This window comes from Leiobunum rupestre, chromosome 10 (assembly GCF_980474605.1).
Source record: "Leiobunum rupestre chromosome 10, qqLeiRupe1.1.hap1, whole genome shotgun sequence".
Taxonomy (NCBI): Eukaryota; Metazoa; Arthropoda; class Arachnida; order Opiliones; family Sclerosomatidae; genus Leiobunum; species Leiobunum rupestre.
In genome coordinates this window covers 41813553-41835572 of record NC_143393.1, presented here as the reverse complement: position 1 = coordinate 41835572, position 22020 = coordinate 41813553, and the positions used below count along the sequence as shown (strand labels likewise).

General features: G+C 37.3%; 1 protein-coding gene across 1 annotated transcript; it reads right to left on the bottom strand.

The window, feature by feature from the left end:
• Positions 1–12642: 12642 nt before the first annotated feature.
• On the bottom strand, positions 12643–13291 carry LOC149925912 (adult-specific rigid cuticular protein 15.7-like). The gene is made up of 3 exons (XM_090161816.1): positions 13153–13291; positions 13006–13086; positions 12643–12945 (listed from the first exon to the last, which is right to left on the bottom strand). The coding sequence occupies exons 1-3, from the start codon at positions 13162–13164 to the stop codon at positions 12643–12645; spliced, it is 396 nt and encodes a 131-aa protein (XP_090017942.1). The 5' UTR covers positions 13165–13291.
• Between the last annotated feature and the right edge of the window lie 8729 nt (positions 13292–22020).

Here is a 22020-nt window from a genome sequence, read left to right as displayed (position 1 = left end):
TTATAACTGAATAATAAATTCTAACTTGTAGATAAAACAAAAGACTAACAAACTCTAATCTGAAAAAATTAAACCCGCAATATAGGGCGTTTAGGGGACAATATCTATGGAAGACTAAACATTATTTTAAAGGAAATATAACCTACGTAATTCTTTATCTTAAATTCTTTTTGAGTCATGGTGTAAGCTTCAATTTTTAACTATATAATACTAATTTACGAGACACGATACTTCATGACGTCATGAAGTATCGTGTCTCGTAAATTAGTATTATATAGTTAAAAATATAACCTATGGTATTTCTGTCGCCCTCCAAGGCGTACAATATTGTCCACTGCCTCCGAAGGCTCTTCACACTTGCGAGGCTGATAATCGTTGATTAGTGGCGGGAATCGCGGAAATTGATGGGGTCTTCCATAAAGAACGCGTTGGAGATTCTATTCCCTTTAAATTTAGTGTTAAATTATTAAATTGGCCTAAAATTCAGAAACATAATTAAATTGATAATTTAATTTCAATTATTTGTTCTAGTAGTAAATTTTTTACCTTATAAAAAGCGCAACACAGTATTGGATGATTGTGGGGTTTATCTTTTCCCAACATATATGTATCATCTGATTTCCAATTCATTTTCAGCCCCCCAGCTCTCATAAATTTATCCCTACGAAGTCGTTAATGTATTATTTCATTTATTTATCAACCCTTAATTGTTTGATATTTTCCATATACACATTAATACTACTCACGGGCGATAAACACTTTCAGAGTTATAATTGTCTAAAATATCTTAAAACCGCAATTTATTTGTTACCACACTTTGACCGATTAGTATTTATACAGAATCAGTTTATTTATATGATGTTTATGGTATTTTCATAGCCTGGTAATAATAATTTGCGCAACTTTGTCTAGTTACCTTAACTTTCTCTTTATGGCGGCGAAGCCATTACCTTAAGCCAGTGGTCCAATGAGTGACCCTAACTTTAACACTAAAAATCCCAATCTGGAAAACAAAATGAAGAATCTGCTTTACCAAGATAATATATCAGAAAACGCAAGTTACAGGTAAATGCATTTCAAACCTCTGAGACAAATATTTAGTCTTGTAACTTACTACAAGTTATAATTTTCATTTATGAAATCATACTTTCTCTAAAAATAAACAATAGACATTCATCAAATTATTGAAAAACCTTTTCCTTTGAGATATTTTGTTGTCATTGCAAAGTGTCCAGCCTGGTCCAGATCCAGGGTTCTTTAGAGCAACAATGTAATGACCACCTTCACAGTTCTGTCCCACGTGAGCTACAGCGGCTTTCGTTCTAAACATGACGTCATTTATTTTCACTCTATCAGCGGTAAAATCTTTAATTGGCGTATGAATTTTAATTCGTGAAGTTCCTTGGTAAGTAAACCTCGCCAAATTTAAAATAACATATTTACTGGAAGAGTACAATACATCCGACGTTCTTTCATTTCATTTTGACACTGAATGCACTTGTTTTCAAATATCTCCCAGTGTTGCAATAATTCATTAAAAAACAAATTACTTCTATCAGCCAGTACATTAACAATATACACATTACCATCTTGAAGCGGATGATTAAAAACCCTCTCATTCGGACAACGTGGACATCTAGTTTGATATTGAATGCGAAGTAAAAATAAACTATCAATATGAACATTTTCCTCACCAAGTTTTTGAAGAAGGTCCATTAAAAATTCTACCGGATCTTGCTGGAGGTTTTCATGAAATCGCTCATTGAGTGAACGTCTAACATTAGTTGTTCTTAAAAGAGAAATATTCGGATTTCCCCTCTCAAACAGTAGTTGTTGAAATGCGGCAGTTACTGGTCCTGCACAAATGACTTTTTCTCTAATACTTCTGACAAACTGGAATTTGAAAAAGAGCTTGTAAAATACAGATTGCATAGCGAGAGTTATCATTGTTAAAGAATCCTTTCACTTCAATAGCCATAATTTCACTATGAATATTTCCACTTACGGGCTTAGATACTGTACCCTTAGACTTAGAAGGACCTGCTACAATAGCCATATCACTTTCCTCGCGCAATTGTTGGTACACTTGTAAATTTGATGGGTTTTTTTTAATTGGAATCAAGCTTATTTGTGGCAAATCTGGTCTAAATGTAGTTCTAAGACGATTATACTCAGTTATCGCTTTCCAATCTGCGTATATGTTGGTAGGGTCCAAATGAAGTATATGAAGACCATTCAAAGACGTTACTCTTGAAAGCGCCACGTATGCCATCCCACTTTGAAAAATACTTTGTATAATATTTATCAAAGCACAATCAACACTCATACCTTGACTCTTAGGTATAGTAATTCCATATGCCAAAACTACAGGAAATTGAGCTCTTTGAACATACACATTTGTCACAATTTCAAACTTCACTTTAACTCTTTGAATTTTCTCTACAGTAGTATGATTATCAAATAAAACAAATATCTCAGAAAAAATTCCAAGCACGTAGATATAGAAAGTCTAAGGGGGGGGGGGACGAGTTATTACACAACCAGATGAAATCGCGAGCGTAGCGAGCGCGAAATTTTTCGTTAGCAATAAGTTCAATAACGCATATTTAAAGTACTGGCTAGACTTGGGACGAGTGACAATGACATTTCCGCATGTGTATCAAACGAAGTTTTTTAATACATTTGCGAGAAAATTATAATATTAATGATCCTAAATAAAGAACAGAGAACCACTGTTGTACAATAAACTTTAAAACTTTATTAAAAAGCTATGCTACGGCCGTTTCGGCGCTAAAACTGGCGACGTCGTCAGGCAAAACTAATCTAGATACAATTTTTGGCCGAGAGTTATTGAGAGAAACAGAGTAAACACGGTTCGAGTGTAGGCACAAGAATAACAACAATACATTTTATACCAAAGCAATATTCCCCTGGTTAAGTAACTGTACATAGTGCATAGCAATCTCCTGGGCGGGGACATCAATGTTGTTAATAAGTCGATTAGCAATTTTTAATTTCACAATTTCTATAGACTCTCTAATGTTCAATTTTATTGGGTTGTTTTCTTTGGAGATCAGTTTTGCATTATTGGTGTCTATAGTGTGTGAAACCCCCCGAACATGTTCAACAATGGCTTTGGGCCTTTTTAGTCTAAGATCCGCATTGTGTTCCTTTAATCTGGCTGATAGGCAACGTTTCGTTTGGCCTACGTAGCCCATTGAGCAACTGCATGATAGTAAATAGATTCCACTCTGGTCAGCCTTATCTACTGTGTCTTTTCTAGTTGGCAAATAATTTCCAATCTTGTTAATGGGTTTGAAAATCGGTTTAACGTGATTATTTTTACACAGGTGGCCTATTTTTTCTGTGAGTTTGCTATAGGGTAATATTATGAAGTTGTCCTTCTTATCAAACGGTTTGAGCTTGGTGTGGTTCAAGGTTTCGGCTTTATTTTGTACAAAATAAATGATCTTATTGACGAAATTTAAATCAAAACCCCTATTAAGTGCTACCATTCTAATGAAATTAATTTCGTGGTTATATTCCAATTTTTCGCTACAAATGTTAAACGCTCTTTCAACGTATGAGAGAAACGCAGATTTTTTCTGAGAGAAGGGATGTGTGGATTTGTAGTGTGGTGGTGCTACTATTGCAAAAGGTTTTCTAAAGACGGTCGTGGTAAACGATGTGTCGTTCTTCTGAATTAGGGTATCTAAGAATGGAATTTTAACCCCTAACTCCACTTCTACTGTGAATTTTATATTAAGGTTTTGTGAGTTTAAGTAGTCGAGGAATATAATTAAATCGCTTACTCTATGTTTCCATTTAGTTAGAACCCGATTTCTTTAGATCTTGTATAAGTTCTTTAGAATTTTATACAGTATATTTATGTTTATTTACTAAATATCCGAAGCATTTGACGATGCATTTTGCGATGCGTTCCGATGAAGAGTTGATGTTCGCGACAATCGGTCTAAACTTTAGTACTTCTTTGCGTATTTTTGGCGATAGGTAGAATCTGGGGGCTATAAACTTGGAGGGTATTAGCGCTTCCTGTTCCTTATTGTTTAGGTGTAGGCAACTTTTCACCGTACTCTTAACTTTGTTGTGAAAACTATTTATAGGGTTGCTCTTTAGCTTGCTATACGTATCGTCATTTAGAGTTTCGTCAACCGCTTTTTCATATTCACCTTTATCCAAAATGACTCTACACCCCCCTTTGTCTGCTTTACAGATTATAATTGACTTATCAGAGACTTGAGAGCTGCAAATTCACCTGGTGTTAAGTTTGGGCTATTTTGGTTCGATCTGTGTTTTTCCAGCTCTCAAGTCTCTGAAAAATGATAAGTCAATTATAATATGTAAAGCAGACAAAGGGGGGTGTACAGTCATTTTGGATAAAGGTGAAAATGAAAAAGCGGTTGACGAAACTCTAAATGACGATACGTATAGCAAGCTAAAGAGCAACCACAATGCGGATCTTAGACAAAAAAGGCCCAAAGCCATTGTTGAACATGTTCGGGGGGTTTCACACACTATAGACACCAATAATGCAAAACTAATCTCCAAAGAAAACAACCCAATAAAATTGAACATTAGAGAGTCTATAGAAATTGTGAAATTAAAAATTGCTAATCGACTTATTAACAACATTGATGGCCCCGCCCAGGAGATTGCTATGCACTATGTACAGTTACTTAACCAGGGGAATATTACTTTGGTATATAATGTATTGTTGTTATTCTTGTGCCTACACTCGAACCGTGTTTACTCTGTTTCTCTCAATAACTCTCGGCCAAAAATTGTATCTAGATTAGTTTTGCTGGACGACGTCGCCAGTTTTAGCGCCGAAACGGCTGTAGCATAGCTTTTTAATAAAGTTTTAAAGTTTATTGTACAACAGTGGTTCTCTGTTCTTTATTTAGTTATAACATGTACAAGTTAGTCCTAAAACATATTTAGTTAATGATCCTATTAATATATTTAATATATTAATATATTTTACTGTGCTGCGTTGCGGATATTTCAATTCATTTTTACGTCTTACTGTTTATTTCTTAATATTGCGCTCGTTTCGTAAGAAAGGAATCGAGTCCTAAGGGGGGTGTTTGAACCCCCTAAACCCCCCCCCCCTTATATACGTCCTTGCATCTGCATTCTTCTTAAATTCTTTGACAGAACCCATAGCTCCATTAACAAGTCCTTTGTCCATATTTAGATTTCTTCTCAACATTACTCGAGCTTCAATGCAAAGTAACAGTCTAGACTCCAATCCTGCGGTAACAGAAACATTGCTTTCAAGTTTCTGCAACTGATCTTTAACGGTTTTTTGCATTTTTTGGTGCCCAAGCACCTTATCGTGACACTGACTGACGAAGTACTGTGGAGTCACTCTGTCCCTTCGTGGATTTTTATTACATTAATTAATATTATATTTAAATTCCAACTAAAAGTTATACATTTAGTATTGTCTTACAGAAAAATTTATTAATTATTATTACAAATTTTAAAAAAAGTCACTCAAGAGATTCGAATTCAAACATTCAGACATTTTTACAGCGCTTACGCGCTTTAAACCATTGAGCCACGCTCTCTTATAAATTTACTCATTTTATGTTTTTTAGTGTATTAAACATTTGGCCAAGGCTTAGGCGAAACTCGAGCGTGTGCATAGTTGGTCCGCCATTTGATTTCTAGTAATGATTGATTGATGGCATAATCCTATAGACTAAAGCATTTACGTTAATTAATTTGAATCGTAGTATTATCGCCCTCTGTTGGATTTTTGTGCAATAATAATCTTTAAGTTACATTTATAAGAATAAATTTTATTTCTATTGCAAATAATAAAAAATGTCCTTAGACAATTCTATAACCAAGGTCCCTTTAAAACTTTTAACCGTATCAGGGTAACCGTTTATACGTTACACGTGCGCACAAATTAGTTGGTTCTCCCATAGCGTGAAGCCCATGTTAAATCTCCATTGATTTTTTCTGAAAAATCATGACGATTTTGGAAAGCATTGATTTTCGGCCGAAAACCGACACTACCTATATATACACACACCGACGAACGTCGGTGGTGTGTATTCAGCTTATATTTAATTAAATATTTATAAATTATATTAATTTTATATTTAATTTAATATTTTAGTACTTTAATGTAAAATTTGATCGTGATCAGGAATTGAACTCAGGTCGCATTGTTACAATGCGGATAGTTCACCGCCGAGCCATTGACTTCCTTAGGAAACGTATTAAAGTAAAGGAACCATTATGATAAGGCGGGTTTTTTACTAAACGGGTGAATACAATATCTGTATATATTGTTTATTGAACTTTGTTTTTTAATTTTTGTGAACTTGTTAAAGTCTAAATATTTTACGTATGAAAATTTAAAGGTAAAATCTTGTTTTAGCGCAGTCAGCAGATAAAATGGTTAAAGGGTAGAACCAGTTAGTTTTTTGTAATTTATTTCGTTTTTTCAGTCTTTTTTTTATCTATTGCGTGTGTGTTTAGCGTATTAGTTTTCAAGGGTAATAGTTCATTTATGAAGAAAATATCGAGTTGTTTACATAGTGGTCGGGGTTTTTAACTGGGTCGTCATTACTTCGTAATTTATTTTAAATGTTTTCTCGACTGATTAAGATGTTTAATGCAGTTCATCAATTTGGTTCGTTTGTTTTATTTATAAAGAGCCCTAACTATTCCGTCTACGGTCATTTATTGATATACGAGCTGTCAAGAACTTTCTGTGCTTTGTGAATGGTAAGTTTTTCGCTTCTTGTTAATTCATTTTTTATTGGTGTGGATATTTGGACATCTACGATTAATAATGCAGTCATTGATTTCCTGGGTGTGCGAGTCATTATATGATATTGGAAATTGGACGGTATTGGTCTTTTTCATGCGTCATGTGTCACAACGACAACAGGAAGTCTACGAGTCATCCACTACCAGATGTCGAATATAGCTATTCTACGGTATCTTCATCAAGGGCGAGTGTTGAAATAAAATGAGCGTTAAAGATGCGGCAAGGATGTCGTAAGCGAGAAAAATACAAATACCCTCTTTAGATATTTCTTTCATTTTTTTTGTATTATATTTAAATGATAAACTTGTTCTGTAAATAGGGTTAAATTCAATTGTGCATTGTTTTAGTACGTCTAACTCACTGTTATAACTACTTAATTTATATTATTCTGAATAAATTAAACTCAGTTGTTTCGTCTCAATTATTTTAATTAAAATTAAAATTTTATACCGGGGGGGATTGAACCGGGATTACGTTTTTAGTAAATATCTTTAAGGGTCATCTCGAGAAATTAATACCACTAGGGACAATTCTTCCGAGGAGAGGTATATTTTGGCGTGCCAAGCTGTTTATAATGCATTTCCGATTCAATCTAAAAACCTCTTTGTACTATAAATACATTTTATTTTGTTATATTTGCATATCACGTATAAATTAAATTTAAAATTTCATTTGAATTATTTCGTACTTTTTTATTTGTAATGTAATTTTACTGATATTAATATTATAAAAAGAGCCCGGTTTATAAAAAAATCACTACAGGATTTTCCAAAAGTAATTTTGTTTAAATCTTTTCACTTATTTAGAAGTATTTAATAGGTGGCGGAAGGCTTGTTATTACCCCAGAAAAACATTTATTAGTATTTCTGTGGTTTGTTGGGAATCGAAATGTATCATTTAGTGATACTTCTGACAGATTTAACGTTACACAAAATAGTGTTAGAAACATATTGAAAAGAGTCAATTCATTTCTTGACAATATGTCTACGAGTGTTGTTTGTTGGCCCGAAGATAAAGAAGATTTGAAGAAAGAGTTTGAAAAGATTTCAGGTTTCCCCAATGTTTTAGGTAATGTTAAGTAGCTGAATAGAAATTAAGATATATTAAACAATACATTTAAGGATGTGTAGATGGGACGCACATAAGAATCAGTGCGCCTAAAACTCACCCACAGACGTATTTCAATAGAAAAAAGGAATATTCTCTACAGGTTTTATTTTTAATTAATTATTTTTTGTTCATTAAGAAAATGTTCCTTGTCTATTTTTCAATTGAATTAAGATTCAAATCATATGTGATGTTAAAAGGAAGATTGTGAACGTTTTCACAGGATATCCTGGTTCAGTCCATGATGCCCGTGCGTTCATCAACAGTTTTATTTTTCCTCAAATTAAAGAAATCTGCAATGGTAAAACTTCATCTCACTTATTGATGGGTATCTAGTTAGTTAGAAATGCATATTCTACAGATGGATACATTTTAGCAGATAGTGCTTATCCTTTGGAGGAATTTTGTTTAACACCATTCAAAGACAATGGACATTTAACTCCAGTTCAGAAATTATTTAATAAAAAATTAAGTCGTACAAGGGTTTTGGTGGAAAATACGATAGGGGATTTGAAGAAAAGATTTCCATTCGTGAAAAGCACAGATTTGAGGGACATCGAACTCATCTGTGATATTATAATATCTTGCACAGTACTCCACAACTTGAGTGATGAAGATGATTTGAACGAATTACATGAATTAAATGATAGTTCGGATTCAGATTGTGATAGTGACAAAGAGGATAATGCCTATGAAAGTGAAGCCAAAAGAAAAGCAAAAGCTGTGTCTTTGAGGAAAAGAATTGCTCAAGATTTATTTGATAATGAGCAATGGGATAATAATAAAACAATAAGAATTTAAAAGTAAATTTATTTTCAAGTTGAAAATAATTTCATATAATACTGCATTTGTACAGGCTAGGTTTAATTAATATATTACTTTTGTACTTTTATAATTATAAATATATGAAATGAGCCAACGTTTTCTTGTTATTCATTAAGTTTTTCTAAAATGCTTTTCAGAACATCTAATTTTTCATTGCAAAAATTAATCTTTTGCTCGTGTTGTTTTTTCTTTAGATCTATTTTTTCATCGTGTCGGTTTTGAAGCTCTTCCCTCAATTTTCTTAATTCTTGAGCAACCGTTAACCTTCTTTTAGTTTTGGCACTATTTGTATTTTCTAAAGCACTATCTCCCTTTTCTTTGGATTTGTGACAAGAAATGTTTTCTGGTGGCAAGGAATCATTTTCGTTGTCAGAATTTATTACTTCTTGATCAGGGAATTGTTGAGAAGTTGTAGCCTTAGAACTGAATAAATCACTGGTTTTTATCTCATCACTAATCAAGAAATATTCTTACTTTTCTTGAAAAATATCTTTTAATTGTTGTTGCCTAATTTTTTTTCCAGGGCCTCTCATCACCACTGGTGTAACATTTGGTTTTGACAACAAAATTGCATCCAATTCCCTGTAAATGAAAACATAAAATAATCACTGAAATCTAACATTTAACCACTGTAATCTAAAATTAATTGAAACCTATGTTCCCAGAAGAATGATTAATTTCTTTGGATTTTTTGTGTCCCATTTCGAGAGTTTTCCATCTATAAGAAATGATCATATAAAATTTAGTAATAATTTTGCACGTAATTAAAATATGTATGATATACCTATTTTCAACTTTGGCAGCTGTAAAGCTGTAACCCTGCAAAGCCATCTCTTCTGAAATCAGCTGCCTCACTCTCTTTGCTGATAGTTGCTTTGATTGAATTTTTGGCAAATACATACCATACAAATTTATTAGTAGTAAAGTGCTTGCACGGCCAACAAAAGCTTCAGAAACAGGTTCATTATCACATAATTTTGCTCTTTTAAATGCTGAAGATACATTTCCATTTGAATTTATCACAATGCTTTCGCTCTCATTTATCACAATGTTCTCGCTTGAATTTATTTGACTGCTATCACCAAAATTCTCAACGTTATCCCTATCCAAGAGTATCAAACAAACATCTTCACCATCCTCATTTTTAACAGGGTATTCATAGGGTAATTTGCTTATATCGATAGTATTGTCTTTAATTTGATAAACTATACCATCTGTAAAAATGAAATACACCTTTTAAATTTTAAGTTAAAATTAAGATACAAATAATAGTAATTACCTTCTCCGAGGAAAACCCAGTGGCCACCCATATTTTTAGGAGAACCATATTGTTTTTCTAAATAACACCTTATAACAACTAAGTTTCTTTCCATATTTATATATTGGTTTTTTTTTTTTTTAGAAGCTCGTTATGAGCGATTGTAACGGGTGGGACAATTCAGTCCGCTTGGGGATAGGGTTGGGACACCCGTGGCGGAAGTATGACAACCACCCGTTGGGGGATTAGTGGTCCTCCTCACACGGCCATCCACAAACTCTGCCTCCCGGACGCCTGGGATTACAGGAGTGAGCCACTACTCCCGCCATTTTTATATTTTAAACAAAAAAGTGTTGATCTCTAGATTCTAGAAATTAAGACGCAAAAAAAAACAAGCAGACGAATTTAACGAAGTCTGACCTTGGATTCTACTACAGTTCTTACTCTCGAGCAAGTACTGCTCGGACAGTCCCGAACGATCCGTAAACCAGTTCTTAAAAGCGAATTGTCTGCGCCCGAACTGTCCGAGAATTCTATATCCGGCGAATAGTTTGCGTCGGGACAGTCTGAACGGTTCAGGACTGACGAATAGTTTTCACCTATAATTAGTAACATATTAAATAACTAACAATTTTGGATATCTATGGCCGAAACATTGGGCATTGGTTTCCCTTCGTATTGTTTGGAATACGAAGGAAAATAATAATAAAAAATATAAAAATAAATAATATTGCATCAACCGATAGGAGATGTAGTGCCCTCACTCTCGCTGTCCTAATTTTGGGGTGTTTTAAATGAAAGTGATATTGTATTCTGAAAATTATGGAGCACTTAGGGGCTCATAAATTGGGCATTGGCTGTCACTCCCATTGTTAAGATTGAAAGGAACATGATACATCAATAGAAAGATGATATTGCGCTCTCGCTGTCTCTGTATCAATTTTGTACATCAGAGGCCCTGAAATCGGGCATTGTCTGTCCCTTGCGCTGTTAGGGATAGGAAGGATAAGGATAAATCAATCGATAGTGGATATCGAGCTGGCCCTTTACCAAGTTAGGAACTCGGAGCCCCACATGCACGACATTTACCCGGTTAATTTTTTATAGATATTCCCAACACATTGTACGATGGCGTGTACCCAAATGCCTTTGACCTTTGTTTTAGTTTTAGAACGATGATAATCAAAAACGCTGGATCTGGTTACGAGAAGCAGTTTTACTGGCGAAGATATAGGGCCCTAAGGGTACCCAACTGCAGGCGGTGCGATAGTTTTTGGGTTTCAATAAAGGGGCGGGAGGTGCCAACATCGCAAGCTGTGCTATAGACGAGTAAAGAAATTGGTTGCCAGTTTTTCTTTAATTTTCACGTGGAAGGTATTTTGAAAAAGGGGGAAGAAAATAGGGGTTATCCAGCCTAGTCACGTGGTATTTGTGATGGTAGCGACATCTTACGGCTGAGTTTTACAACTATCAACCCTTTTTGATTGGTCTATGAACGTCGGCTGCTTATGTTGTCATTTTTTGTTTACGATATACATAAAAGACCTCTTTTCGTTTTACTATTATTAAAAATAATTATTTTAAATTAATTTTGTTAAATGAGTGTACATGGTGGTTCAAAGTGTGGCTTTGAAGATTGTAGAAGCTTTCCTTTTGGTAAACTTAAATTTTCATTTAAAATCACTTTCAAAGCAGACCTACATTGAAAGATGCATTAAGCCTTGACCGAAAAACATTTTTTAAGTTAGATTTGAATATTTTCATACCTTTTTTTCTAGTTGTAAAGTTCATCTTCAGGAACTACGGTTTATATTCCAAAACCGTTTAAATCATTAAAACTTAATAATTTAATAAATTACAAATATAAAATAAATTAGTTTAAGATGTGGAACACTGAACCGCCGCTAGGATAATATAGGTTTTGCGCAGACTCCCGTAATAGCCAATCAGATTCTCCTTTCCTACCCACAATTCCTTCGGAAGTTCGTTAAAAAATATTTTAAATGATAAGCGGTTTTCTTTGCGCGTCTATTGGCGTGTTTCGGCGATTTAGCTGACGCGGGAGATTATAGTCAAACACTACTATAAAATGTTTACTTTACTAGATCTATGATAAAGGATAAAACCCTGGCTACAAATGTTACCCTTATGTTATCTTATAAGCCGTGACAAAATGAAAAAAGAAATAAATCGGTTAAAGTGTTTAGCAAAAACCCTAATTTACATAGGAATATAAAATGAAACGAAATTAAGTTGTTTATCTATAAAAAATTTACTACAGTAAGAAATTTAACTCATCTGTCAGCAATGGGGAAAACTTTGGAAGATACCAACGTCTTTAGCCATAGTACGAAAACTTTCCAAAGAACAAAATTCAAAAAATATAAAAGTTTTGTCATTTTATTTATATGGCTTAAAATCTATACATAATTTTAGGTAGATGGGTAGAGAACAGGAAGCGGAAGTGACAGCATATCGATGAATGAGTAAACCCTATCAATTTGATCATTTAAAAACGCGAAAGATAGGTTCATAAAATTGTTCTAGGTTTAAAAAAAAATTTGTCAAAAGGAGTAGATTCCGAGCTAAAAGACATGATATCACCATTACAAACTAAGAAAATAATTTAAAAATGAATCTAGTATCCTGCTTGTTGTCCATCGTGACCTCCAGATTGGACACCGCCGTAGGATGGGACGGCGTGGGGACCTTGGTAAGAAGCGGCGGCGGAGTTGTGTTGCACTGTTCCTGGTTCGTTGGTGTGGATCTTGGCGCGGAACCCGTGTCCATCAGCGACGTAGTGGACCGTTCTCGATCGGCCATCGATGTCGTGGATCTGGTAGGAGCCCACGACGTGTCCCGGTCCCCCAGACTCGTGGCGGCTGTTCTTGGCGCCTTCGTGTCCGACGATGTCGTAACCAAACGAGTACTGTCCGTGAGGCTAGAATAATCCATCCAGAAAATTAAACCCAACGGATACTTAAGATTTCGATCAACGTACTTCTTGCTTTCTATGAGTATTGCTAACTCCGCCGTGGATTCCGCAGTAGGCGAGTCCCAAAAAGGCAGCGAGGATGGTCACCTACGAATAAATACTTGTAATTCCAGTACGCAAACACGCTGACATATCCAAATGTTCCCAACATACCTTAGCGATCATTTTACAGAATGACTTAGTCCTTAAGGTACTAGACAAATATAATACTCCTACACAGTGTGATCTCCCTTTTATACAAGGATTGGGGCATTTTTTAATTGCTTACGCGTAACATTCCAGAAGGGAGGGGAAAATTTCAACGGTGCGGTGGTCAATATTATCATCCGTATCGCTTTCGTTAAATAATTACAAACGCCAGAAAAACCTATCGTATTCGACCTTTGAAGGTGACGGTAAAAGAAAAATCCATAATTGACAAAGAAATGAATTTTCCGGATGGATGCTTCTGAAATTCGAAGCATGTGGCTTTTCCCCGTAAAGGCCTGGAATGACTACGTCGTTGATACTTAGACGGAATGACTACGTCGAGACGATTTGTTGATCTAATTTTTTTTTGGCCCGAGAAGGGGGAAGGAAACACGGCACCGGGGTGTACTTCAATCGCGTCGAAAGGAGTAGGGAACACATGGGATTTGATGTTTTTGGGGGATGGAGCTCACTATTCTAGTTGGAAGGGGCAGCGCTAAAGATCTTCTCAACAGACTCATTCTCATGAATAATTAATGAATACGTTTTCGGTCGTACATTGTAGGAATGACCACCTGTATGTAATAATGTAAGGGCGATTGTTGGAAGAAAATATCGAATTGGAAACAAATTTGACAGAGGAGATTTGGCACTTCATACTCCGAGATCCTAGATCAGCGGTTCCCAAAAGGTGTTCCGCGGAACCCTGGTGTAACATTCTCTGTTTATTTAAAAGCTTATATTTCGGTCTAGCCTATTATAACACATGTAAAATTATAGAAGAATAATATGTAGATTGACACGTGAGCGTGGGAGAATAAGCGCGCGCGGGGAATAAAGAACGAACGGTGAGGAGGAGATATCAAAATACGGGACTAAAAAGACGTTATTAAAATTGACTAAAGTTTATAATCAGAATTACTTTTATTGTAGCTAAGCTTAAACCCAAATAATATTCTAATAGCTAACCAAGACACTATATTGGCGACGGAGATACTTCGCAACCCACCGCGGTTTTCGCATTTGGATACGTAAATATATTTTTCGGTCACAATTCCATCATCGAAAGCCTAACGCCTTTGTCAAGATTTTCTTTTTCCATCACGTGTGTATCAAGCCACTTCTCGTGCATTCACCGGTGCCATTTTCAAATCTGTTTTTAAAAAAGGATCTCCGCCTTTGTCGACTATGGCTTTTCAACCGATTACGCTACCGCCGTTCTCTGTCCAGGAAAATAGAGACGATATTGCCTCCAGATGGGAAAAGTGGTTAAAGCGATTCAACACTTTCCTTGTAGCGTACGACATCAACGCCCCTGCCAGAAAAAAATCTCTTCTCCTTCTGCACGCCGGTGAAGAAGTGCAAGACATATATGACACTTTGCCAGTTCCGCCGCAACCCCCACAACAACAGAACCCAAACGCAGCGGCGCTTCATGAATATGACCTTGCTGTTCAATCACTTAATGACCATTTCTTGCCACGTCGTAACACTACCTACGAGGTTTTCAAATTTCGAGGCACTAATCCACGTGAGTTTGAATCTATTGATGAATACCAGACCCGTTTGCGTTCATTATCTAAGACTTGCGGGTTCGCCGACCCTGATACGGAAATATTACGCCATATTATTCAAACATGTACATCACGCCATCTTCGAAGAATCGCCCTTCGTGACCCAGCAATGACTTTGGATGAACTTTTAGCGACAGCCCGATCATATGAGCAAGCCGAAAACCAAGCGTCCAAAATCGAAAACGACGTTTCCTCTGGCAAATCCCACCCATCCGTTGTTGCAATTCGAAATACTGGTGCTACGACTCACCACAGCCACTATCAGCCAACCACTAGCCAACAAAACCAACAAAGCCAACATCAGCCGCAACAAAACCAACAAAGCCAACATCAGCCGCAACAAAACCAACAACAGCCCAATCAAAACCAACAAAGCCGAAGTCAATTTAACCACAACCAACGACAGACAATCGATGCTCCTCAAATTCAAAGACATTACCACCGACAGGACATCCTTTCCCAGGCTGGTCCATTTAACCGGTTTCGCCAGCCTCGATTTAACAAACATTGCTACAACTGCGGGGGTCATTTTCCGCATCAACGGGGTCCATTTGGATGCCCAGCCAGGGAAGCACAATGCAGTTGGTGTGGAAGGTATGGTCATTTTGAAACGTTTTGCAAGACGAAACGTACTGAAATGGTTCAACAAACTACCGCCGCTATAGTTGAAGACGATTTCAACCACATTGACGATAACTTGGAACATTCATCACCTCCAACTCAATTGTGTACACTTACACAGTGTTCGAATTCCGATAACCACTGCAGTCCTCTCATACCTCCGTTACCGTCTGTTAACAGAAACAAACTAATCCAAATTTTCGATGTGGGAGGAACAACCATGGAAGCGCTCATCGACACTGGAGCCTGCGTGAATATAATGGATTACTCCACTTACCAAACACTGAACCCTCAACCCTCGCTCGTACCATCCGACCTTAAAGTATACCCTTTTGCATCAAAGGATCCACTTCCCCTTCTTGGGAAATTTTCATCAGAATTTAAGTACAAAATAAAGTCGTCCTTAGCAACTTTTCACGTGTTACACCCTGATAAATCAGCTTACAACATTGTTGGTGTCTCAACTCTTGAAAGTTTAAATTTACTACCAAACATTTCGCAACTATCGCCATCACTAACAAACCCAAAAGAAAGCAACTGGAAATCCATCATCAATGAATATAGTCACTTATTCAGTGGAATTGGAAAAATGAAAAATTTTAAGGCTCACCTCCATATTGATTTAACTATACCACCAGTCGCCATCTATCACCAGCGTATACCATTTCACCTTCGTGACCAAGTCAAACGTGAGATTGACGAACTTGTACGCTTAGGCGTAGTTGAAAAAGCGTTTGGACCAACAACATGGCTGTCTCCATTGGTCATCGTACCCAAGAAATTGAATTTTTATACCACACCAAGAGACAACGAGTCCAGTAAAGATGAAACAAACCCAATTCCTGAGATTAGAGCGTGCGTCGACATGCGCATTCCAAACACCGCGATCAAGCGAGAGCAACATACTTCTCCAAAAATGGACGACCTCATATACACCATGAATGGCATGACCGTCTTTTCTAGACTAGACCTCAAAAAAGGCTATCACCAACTTGAATTGGACGAAGAGTCGCGTGAAATAACTACATTTTCCACGCATATGGGTCCATATCGCTACACAAGATTGGCGTTCGGCATAAATTCAGCCGCGGAAATTTTTCAAAAGGCAATCGAAGGAATAGTTCGAGGAATTCCAAACACAATAAACACTAGTGACGATATAATCATTGGAGGAATTAATACTGAGGATCATGACCGCAAACTGAAGCGAGTATTGGCAAGTTTGTCGGACTCTGGATTGACTCTGAACAGGGACAAATGCGACTTCGCAAAATTAGAAATAATTTTCTTTGGTCACATTTTTGGAGCCGAAGGCATAAAGCCTGATCCAAGGAAAATCGAAGCCATCCAATCTTTACCCTCACCTCGCAACGTATCGGAAATGCGCAGTTTCCTAGGACTGGCCAATTACTGTTCACGGTTTGTACCGAATTTTGCAACCCTAACTGATCCTTTACGTAGCCTGCTTAAAAAAGACGCGGAATTTATTTGGACATACGCGCATCAACGTGCTCTCGATGACATAAAAGCAACAATGAAGCGGTGCTCGTCTCTAAAATTTTACGATCCATCAAAACACACCACGGTGATAGTCGATGCTAGTCCGGTTGGCGTCGGAGCCATTCTCACCCAACATGATAGTAATGGCCAAGAATACGTAATTGCTTTTGCCAGTAAAGCTCTATCTACAACTGAGCAGCGTTACTCCCAAATAGAACGCGAGGCGTTGGGTATTGTTTTTGGTTGTGAACATTTTGACTTATACCTTAACGGTTCATCATTTACAATCCTAACTGATCACAATCCATTGGTCGCTATATTCAACAACCCTCGCACTCTTACTTCACATCGAATTCAACGCTGGATACTAAGACTCCAACACTACCAATTTCGCATTGCTTGCCAAGCCACAGTTCCGCATTTTCAACACCAGCCGATACAGATGACTATTCTTCCAGAAGGCCCGTGGATTTCCATTGCCATCGACCATTTTGGCCCAACACCCACTGGAGAATACATATTAGTCGTGGCCGACGAATACAGTCGCTATCCAATAATTGCGGTAATTCCGACTACTTCGTCTGCTCCTAATATTAAAGCGCTACGCAACATTTTCGCGATGTTTGGCGTCCCAACGAATGTCAAAACTGACAATGGACCACCCTTTAATGGCGGTGAATTCAAACAATTCGCGACTGAATATGGATTCAATCATCATAAAATTACCCCACGATGGCCACAGGCGAATGGCCTGGTAGAACGACAAATGCCAATGCTCGCGAAAACCATTCGTGCCGCCCTTCTAGAACGTATGAACTGGCACGACGTTCTTCCAAACTACTTAATGAATTTTAGAGCCACAACTCACCCTACAACAGGAAAATCTCCAGCACTTCTTTTCCTTAATCGATCTATTCAGACAAAACTTCCAACTATTGTACACTCCTCACCTCACGACAAAGAAGCGCGTGAAAGAGATATCGCCAAGAAGGAACAAATGAAAAGCTATTCCGATGAACACCACCACTCATCTACCCACGCAATAAAAATTGGTGATAATGTACTACCGAAGTTAATTCAACGCAATAAATTTGATCCGCTGTACGACCCTAAGCCCTGGACAGTAATCGAGGTCAACGGATCCAGTATTTCCATTCAAAACAAGGAGGGAAAGCGTTTAAAGAGAAATTGCTCTCTGTTAAAACCATTTCCTAAGGGTCAAGAAAAAGGTTCAGAAATAGAAATTCCTCGAGATATTTATAACAACCCCTATGACCATGAGAAGATAGTCAAAGCCCCAGCAGCACAACCAGCCAATTTGGGAGAATGTCACAACCAGTTACGGGCTCAAAGCCTCCCTTCAAATGTTCGACCACATAATCTTCGTCCACGTAAAACCATAAGAAGGCCAGAACGATTACAACCATGAACTAAACAGTTTCGCAAAATTTTAAATCTTTTTTTAATCATTTGTTTTGTTTTTCTATTTCGTTTCGCAAAGGGAGGAATGTAACATTCTCTGTTTATTTAAAAGCTTATATTTCGGTCTAGCCTATTATAACACATGTAAAATTATAGAAGAATAATATGTAGATTGACACGTGAGCGCGGGAGAATAAGCGCGCGCGGGGAATAAAGAACGAACGGTGAGGAGGAGATATCAAAACACGGGACTAAAAAGACGTTATTAAAATTGACTAAAGTTTATAATCAGAATTACTTTTATTGTAGCTAAGCTTAAACCCAAATAATATTCTAATAGCTAACCAAGACACTATACCTGGGGTTCCGTAAAAGGGTCACAGGGGTTCCGAGAAATCGCAGCGTGGCCATCTTTGTTTGTGTCAAGAGTTTAAGATGAGTAAAACAAGTGGGTCACGTGACCCAAATAATAGTCTTACACGAGCCCCGCGTCCTCTCCCCAGCCATTTCGCGGTACAGCTCTACCCCAGCGCCAGTCTAGACGTAGTGACGATTCCCGCGTCCTCTCTTTCTCTCTACCGTGCCGTGTCATGCCTACGGTGACGGCGGCGGATGCCGGACAACGGAGCGAGACCAGGAGTCTTACTAAGAGCCTATACGGCTCGTGTAAGACTAAAAAATGAGTTAGGGTTCCGCCAGAATTAGGTGGATAATTTAGGGTTCCATAGCAAAATAAAATTGGGAACCGCTGTCCTAGATCACTCCCTCGTTCGCATAATTCAGTAGCAATTACATTCTGCGTGACTTCCCCATACCTTAAGTTCTTCACTATTTTAAATACACGAAAAATAATTCGGAGTTTAAACTATAGATAGCGCTGAATACCGCAACCGATTTATCTCGATTTTATAGACCTCCTACCGGAAGTGAGAAAACGCGGATCTATGGGGTACGAGTTCTTTATATTTTCTTTGCCTAAACTCCTTATTTTGGTATGAAGACACTATAAGCCTCGTCTACAGTTGGCAATGATAGAGCCGACAGTTGCTTTAATAGCTCCTGCTGTTCGTATATTAATGACGGTTGTAATAAAGTTTACGGCCCCAGGATTAAGGAGATGCTCGCTAGATGAAACGAACAAGTAATGAAATTCATGTAAGGGACTCAGCGGGCCGTGTTTCTTGATAGGGGGTAAACTGTTCTTCCTCCCTTTACTATAATTTATGGAGGTAATTGTCAGAATCTCATATTATTTTGTCAGGGGAAGCCCCCTAATATTATGGGTACTAACCAATTACTAAAGGCACCTATCATACGAGCAAATCTAACATAACCACTCCTAATTATGCAAAAGAGCATTTTCTTTAATGAAACCTTGTTCGCCGCATATGCGTCACTTCCCACTTCGAGACGAAAAACGCGTCCACTTTTACGAAAGGAAACGGAAATAAGCTTTTCAATAAAACATCTTCAAGGGAATCGCCAAGAAGTAATGTTTCCGAGAGCAAGGACCTGCAAGTTACTGTTTATATTGTGCTTGTTGGAATAATGGAAACTTATCACCTGTACGGTATGCAACGAGTGAAAACACGACGTTCTGTTTGCAGGTGAAAATTTTTCATTATTGCAACAAGCACCAAATAACGGTAATAGTGAGTGTAGGGAGCTGTTGGTTCGCGTGGCATGAAGGGCTTTCCACCACCCTCCTACGCATTGTAACCCGGCCACCAGTTTAAAGGGGAACGGTCAAGCTTTAACCAGTTAGATAGCCCTATAGCCCATTAAAAACTAAAATTTATGGTGAAACCGCATAAAAAATATTGAGTTGTTAATTTTTAATAAAATAAGGAAATTTCGGTTAATCGAAAAGCGCGCGTCCGCCGCGACACCTGGTGAGAAGTCGGTGAGACAGAAAAACAACGTAAAAGCGCGCGCTGCTGAAGACGCGAAAAATTTGATTTGCACGAGCGGTGCGTTCCAGACTTCCAGTAATTATAAGAGACTTAAGTCTAAATTGCACGATTTTAAAAGTTAGGATAGTTCGCAAATCGCTCATACGGGGTTAGGGGCGCTGGCGGCAGCCCCTAAGATGGCGGTGAAAATTAAAACCCAAACACCTGGCGTTATTTTTCGTTTCCACTTTTTGGGACAAAAGCTATTTTTTCAAGACAAAAAAAGGTGTTTGTTAGTATATTGAACGTCTTGTTAATCTTTTGATACGGAAATAAGGCCATATTTGGAAAAGCTTGGCCGTTCCCCTTCAAGGCATTATAAATCGCTAAATCATTTGGTCTAAGGTTTTGACAAGGGTATTAGCCTAGCTGATTATTTTCTTTTTACCGTCATCTATCGGTTTCAAAAATTTCGCACAAAATAAGACAACGAGTTCTTAAAATTAGTCTCGCGCAAAATTACTATTTTGGAAAATTGCGATAAAATAAAAGTACGTTCCAAAACTATTTAAGTTGACTGTATACTGGTGATATTTGAAATACATTTACATTATTGAAACTTAGCTCGTTACTGGCGAACGCGAGATTTGTTTCCATGGTAACCTTTTTAATAGCGCAAGGACTATAAGAATTGTCAATTTTTAGGCCACTTACGGTATGTTCCGTTTGAAACAAGGTCTCATTGACACTTTTTATGTGGAAATGTTATTCGGAGGCATACTTATGAGTGATTATGTTACATATGATAATAAGTATGAGTACATGTATAAAGAAAATAATGAGCAATGCATGAGAAGTAACAATTACGTTATAAATTTGGTCACCATTTATTAATGAACCTGTTTGACCCAATTCAGTTTGGATTAAAATAGTACTAGCGCTGCTCAAACTTCAAAAATAATGTGTCATGGTTCCAATATCCCAACGATTAGCTGAGCATGATCATTCTGGTAAAATGTCTGAAGAAAAAGAAACACCCGGAACAAAACTATATGATATCAGACTCCGCAAAAATCGAGTGTGTTTTTAGACTTAAAATACAGACCACGATCTGACTTTGTAGTCCGATATTTTACTAGTTTGTGGCGAAACAAGTTGCACGTGAAAAACTTTGTATGGGACAAAGGAGCAGTGGCATACTTATAAGTAATTATATTACATACATGCTTTTAGCTATAACAGAGTCTGCGGTCAAACCAAGTCAACTGGGTTCGTCATTCACCTTTTAAACGCAATAGGCGCTTAAATAAAACATCCTTCAAGGAAATCGCCAAGAAGTAATATTTCCTAGAGCCAAGGACCTGTAAACAGAACGTCGTGTTTTTTCTAAGACTTAATATGTCAAAATAAAGCTGCCTGATTAAAAGGGACGCTACCGGATTTACTGAAGGTGGGGTCCTAGGCAGATTTTCTTGGGGCCTATGTAAGGAAGCTGAGCTTATGTCACGAGAATATGGATTTTTCAAATAATAAAGCAACAAGCCTGATATGTTTTTCTCTTAAACCGAATCAGTGAAAAATCAATTTCTTTCATCAGTGGTGGCGGCCCATAGGCCTGTGCCTAGTAAGCCTAGTCCTTAATCCGGAACTGAAAAGGGAACACTTGTTGTATACTGTACAGGTGAAGAATATATATTATTTCAACAAGCACTATGTAAACAGCTAAGAGCAACAAACATAGCACCACACACAAGGAGAACGCAACCCGTCAAAAGTCGTGCATTTTCTTGCGTACATTTTTCATTGGCTAGACGCTTTAGCGC